Genomic DNA, 4,977 nt, shown 5'->3' with positions numbered 1-4,977 from the left:
ACTCTGTTGCCCAGGCTGGAGTGCAGTGGCGCGATCTCGGCTCACTGCAACCACCGCCTCCCAGGTTCAAACAATTCTCCTGCCTCAGCCTCCCAAGTAGCTGGGACTACAGGCACACGCCCAGCTAATTTTTCTGTATTTTTAGTGGAGACTGGGTTTCACCGTGTTGGCCAGGATGGTCTCAATCTCTTGACCTTGTGATCCACCTGCCTCGGCCTCCCAAAGTGCTGAGATTACAGGTGTGAGCCACCACGCCCGGCCCTTCTAGTAATTTCTGTTGACTCCTACCCATACCACCTAGCCTGCAACCCAAGCCATCTGGACAGAAGTGACCCTAGGTCAGCTGCTCAGTGGTATGGTAGGTTTGGTAAGAGTGGGAAGGGTGCAGCACAGCCCCATCCCCGCTGCTGGGACCAGAAAGGCAATGTTGGTGAGGCTGGTCTCTAACTCCTCAGGTGATCTGCCCACCTTGGCCTCCCCAAGTGCTAGGATTACAGGCATGAGCCACTGGGCCTTGGCTCTTTTTTTTTTTTTAAGACGGAGTCTCACTCTGTCACCCAGGCTGGAGTGCAGTGGCACGATCTTGGCTCACTGCAACCTCCGCCTCCTGGGTTCAAGCCATTCTGCCTCAGCCTCCCCAGTATCTGAGATTACAGGCACGCACTACCACATACCCAGCTAATTTTTGTATTTTTAGTAGAGACAAGGTTTTACCATGTTGACCAGGCTGGTCTCAAACTCCTGATCTTGTGATCTACTCGCCTCGCCCTCCCAGAGTACTGGGACTATAGGCATGAGCCGTGCCCAGCCTAAATAAATATTCTTTTAAGAAGCCAAAGCAGAAAATGATCAAGAAGGAGTATGTTAATGTCAGAAGAGGTTTCTGCTGCTGCCAGGTTGAGTTAAGAGAAACATGTCGCTTGGTTAGTGATGCGGCTATATTGGTCTTTTTAATGAGAATAATCTCTGCTGAGTGATGGGGCTGGAACCTAGATTGGAGAAGGTTTGAATGAATGGAAGGTAAGAAAGTGACTAAATGAGCATAGAAAACTGCTAAGAAGCTTGGCAGTTGCTGGTGAAAGAACATTACACAGGTAGGGCAAGGGTTACTGTCTTGCCAAACAGGACAGAACCCCAAGCCTCTGTGTAAGATGCTAACTTCTTGTGACAGAGGATCGTATTGATTTCCCCTTGTGATTGTACAATTAGCAAAACCCAGGCTTTAAGAAACCCTGCAGGACAAATGCCCCAGGCTCCTCCACAGATAACCTTTGAGGGAAAGACAGGGTTTCGGGGAGCATGTGGGGATTGTAACAGGCTTTAAAAGATACATGGTAATTTTAGAAATGAGCAAGTCTAACCTATGATACCTAGGCATCCACACCTGGGTGATAAAATTATAAAGAAATGGCGGGTGTGGTGGCTCATGCCTGTAATCCCAGCACTTTGGGAGGCTGAGGTGGGTGAATCACCTGAGTGAGGTCAGGAGTTTGAGACCAGCCTGACCAACATGGTGAAACTCGGTCTCTACCAAAAATACAAAATTAGCCAGGTGTAGTGGCACATGCCTGTAATCCCAGCTGCTTGGGTGGCTGAAGCAGGAGAATCACTTGAACCCGGGAAGCAGAGGTTTCGGTGAGTTGAGATTGAGGTGAGTCAAAATCATGCCGAGTCGAGATTGTGTCATTGTACTCCAGCCTGGGCAACAGTCGCAAAAAAAAAATTATAAAGAAATACACGAAGGTGATTACTGTAAGTCAAAAGAGTGACTTGTTCAGGGGGAAGGAAGGAGCTAGATTGAGTCAGGGCACATGGTGGGGTTTCTGAGGTGACTGGCACAGTTCTATTTCTTGATTTGGGTGGCAGTTACAAGGGTATTTGCCTTATCATAACTCCTCAAACTCTAGAGGAAGAAGTCTGACTGTGAAGAAATGATCAAAGCCAGGCAGTGGCTCACACCTGTAATCCCAGCACTGTGGGAGGCTGAGGTGGGCCGATCACTTGAGCTCACGAGTTTGAGACCAGGCTGGGCAAGATGGTGAAACCTGCCTCTACTAAAAATACAAAAACACAGAAAAATTAGCCAGGTGTAGTGGGGCATGCCTGTAGTCCCAGCTATTTCCAGAGCTGAGGCAGGAGAATCGCCTGAGCCCAGGAGGTTAAGGCTGCAGTGAGCCATGTTCACACCGGTGTATTACAGCCTGGGTGACAGTCAGACCCTGTCTCAAAAAACAAACAAACAAACAAAAAAACACCCCTCCCCCAAACAAAGAGAAAAAAGAAAAGATTAATATGAAGGGAGTTGTGAAATTAAAGAAGGTGCATGGGTGCGGGTGTATGTCTGTCTGTCTGTCTAACAATGGCAGAAGCAGGCAAGTGCTACCGTGATGATCATTCTTGTTCCTCTTGCCATTTTGTTCCACAGTTTACACGCCCTTCCACTTTGTCTCTGAGGCAGAAAAAGCAAGGGTTATTCTCTCCATTTTATGGTTGGGAAAACTGAGGCCTGCCTGAGTGTGTGACTTGCGCCAACTTACTCTGGTCATCTAGGGCAGAGGCTGCCCAAAGCCCAGGCCTTCTGCCTCCAGTCCCCAGCCCAGGATTAGGCAGAGCCAGCTTCTGGCCCATGGCTGCCCTGTCTGTTGCAGGAATCACTGAGATTCTCATGAACAGACCTCGTGCCCGTAATGCCTTGGGAAACGTCTTCGTCAGTGAGGTGAGAAAGGGTGGGCTCTAGGGTGGGCTCTAGGGTGGGCTGAGATGGGCTGGGAGGTATCTAACAGGGTGTCCTCTGTAGCTGCTGGAAGCTCTGGCCCAGCTGCGGGAGGACCGGCAAGTACGTGTCCTCCTCTTCAGAAGTGGAGTGAAGGGTGTATTCTGTGCAGGTAGGTTCTCACCCCTGCCCCTATCCTGGGGCTCTGCAGGGTGCCCACCAGCCTCCAGGGGTTGGGGGAAACCTTAGGTCAGCTCCAGCATGGGACTCATTCCCATTTTACAGATGTGAATGCAGAGACTCAGGGAGGAAAATTCCCTTACCTAAGATCACACAGCTAGTAAGAGGTAGGACAGACTTCAGTTTGAACTTGGCCTCTCTAACCCTTAGATCCTAGTTATTTCTGCTATGCCATGCTTTGTTTTGACCCTTCACGGGGTATATAAGAAGATGGAGTCCAAGATGGGTGCAGTGACTCATGTCTGTAATCCCAGCGCTTTGGGAGGCTGAGGCGGGTAGATCATGAGGTCAGGAGTTCAAGACCAGCCTGACCAAGATGGTAAAACCCCATCTCTACTAAAAATACAAATATTAGCCAGGTACAGTAGCAGGCATCTGTAATCCCAGCTACTCGGGAGGCTGAGGCAGGAGAATCGCTTGAACCCAGGTGGCAGAAGTTGCAGTGAGCTGAGATTGTGCCACTGCACTCCAGTCTGGGTGGAAGAGTGAGACTCCGTCTCAAAAAAAAAAAAATTAGCTGGGCATGGTGGCAGGCACCTCTAATCCTAGCTACTGAGGAGGCTGAAGCAGGAAAATCGCTTCAATCTGGGAGGCAGAGGTTGCAATGAGCTGAGATCGCATCATACACTCTAGCCTGAGGAGGAAAAAAAGAAAAGAAAATGAAGTCCAGAGATGCTCATAAGGTCAGTAGCCAGGATGGAACTCTGTGACCCTTTGCCTTCCAATAGGATCTCATTCCCTGTCACCGAAGCCCTCCACTATCCCTGTGTCATTTGGTCCTCACAACTGGGCAAGCACCATGAACTAACATTTTAGAGATTGGAGGAAAAACACACACCAGGCCCACAAGAGGCAAGTCAGCTGCCAGTGGAGCTGAGCTGAGAACAGACTCTGAGAGGGTAGTTGGAGAGGGGCCCACAGGGGCTACTGTGATGCAGGAGGAGGCTGTGGAGGGATAGGAAATGGGGAGCATGATGCTCAGGAGATTTTAAGGGGAGATGGCTCAGCCCTTAGGTCTGAGCTGTCAGAGTCAGGGTACCCTGCCTAGGGTCTGTGCTGACAAGTGTGCAGACCAGTCAGCCTGACCCAGCTTCCCTGGCTGAGGTCTTTACCCTACCCTAGCCTCTTCCTTTGGCTCCATCTCTGACCTCTGTCAAGGTCATGTCATACCTGTTCTTCCTCCCACCATTAGCTTTGCTTATCACCCTCCCAGCTTAGCACAGAGAAGGAAGGGGCTGCATGAGGCTCACTTCTGCCTCACCTAGCTCTAGAATCCTGGGTTAGTTCCTGCCCCTCTGGCCCTCAGTTTCCCCATCTGTCACAAAAGGGCTAGAACTGATCAAAGACTTCCAAAGGCTCTCTCAGCTCTGACTTCCTGCAGTCTAGGACTGTAAAAGAGTCTTACCCCCTACTTCCTGCTCACCCCTGCATCTGGCCTTTGAAGACCCCACCACAGTCACTCCTCCTGCTAAGGTGCTTGCCTACCTGTATGCCACTGTATCCTGTGCTCACTTCCGTTCTCTTTTACTTGACCTTTGACCTCAGCCTCCATGGACCTTGCTGATCCTGCCTGTAAAAATTAATTAATTTTTAATTTTCTTATTACTTACATATTTTAGAAATTGTAGGCCAGGTGTGGTGGCTCACGCCTGTAATCCCAGCACTTTGGGAGGCCAAGGCAGGCGGATCACCTGAAGTCAGGAATTCGAGACCACCCTGACCAATATGGTGAAACCCCATCTCTACTAAAAATACAAAAATTAGCTGCGCATGGTGGCAGGCACCTGTAATCTCAGCTACTCGGGAGGCCGAGGCAGAAGAATTGCTTGAATCCAGAACGCAGAGGTTGTAGTGAGCTGGGATTATGCCACTGCACTCCAGCCTGGGTGACAGAGCAAGACTCTGTCTCAAAAGATAATAATAATAATGCAGGCCGGGCGCGGTGGCTCAAGCCTGTAATCCCAGCACTTTGGGAGGCCGAAGCGGGTGGATCACGAGGTCAAGAGATCGAGACCATCCTGGTC

At 50.1% G+C, this 4,977-nt stretch overlaps 1 protein-coding gene across 9 annotated transcripts in view; it reads left to right on the top strand.

Annotated features, from left to right (window-relative positions):
* ECHDC2 (enoyl-CoA hydratase domain containing 2) overlaps positions 1–4,977 on the top strand; it is a 29,594-nt gene that overhangs the window by 6,581 nt on the left and 18,036 nt on the right. For all 9 annotated transcript variants that reach the window (XM_017504380.2, XM_017504375.2, XM_017504381.2 and 6 more), the window contains exons 2-3: positions 2,649–2,716; positions 2,798–2,885. In XM_017504380.2, the coding sequence (XP_017359869.1) occupies positions 2,666–2,716; positions 2,798–2,885 (139 nt within the window). In that variant the 5' untranslated portion in view covers positions 2,649–2,665. The remainder of the gene's footprint in view (positions 1–2,648; positions 2,717–2,797; positions 2,886–4,977) is intronic.

Source organism: Cebus imitator, unplaced genomic scaffold (assembly GCF_001604975.1).
Source record: "Cebus imitator isolate Cc_AM_T3 unplaced genomic scaffold, Cebus_imitator-1.0 Scaffold322, whole genome shotgun sequence".
Classification (NCBI taxonomy): domain Eukaryota; kingdom Metazoa; phylum Chordata; class Mammalia; order Primates; family Cebidae; genus Cebus; species Cebus imitator.
This window is presented reverse-complemented; position numbering and strand designations above follow the sequence as displayed.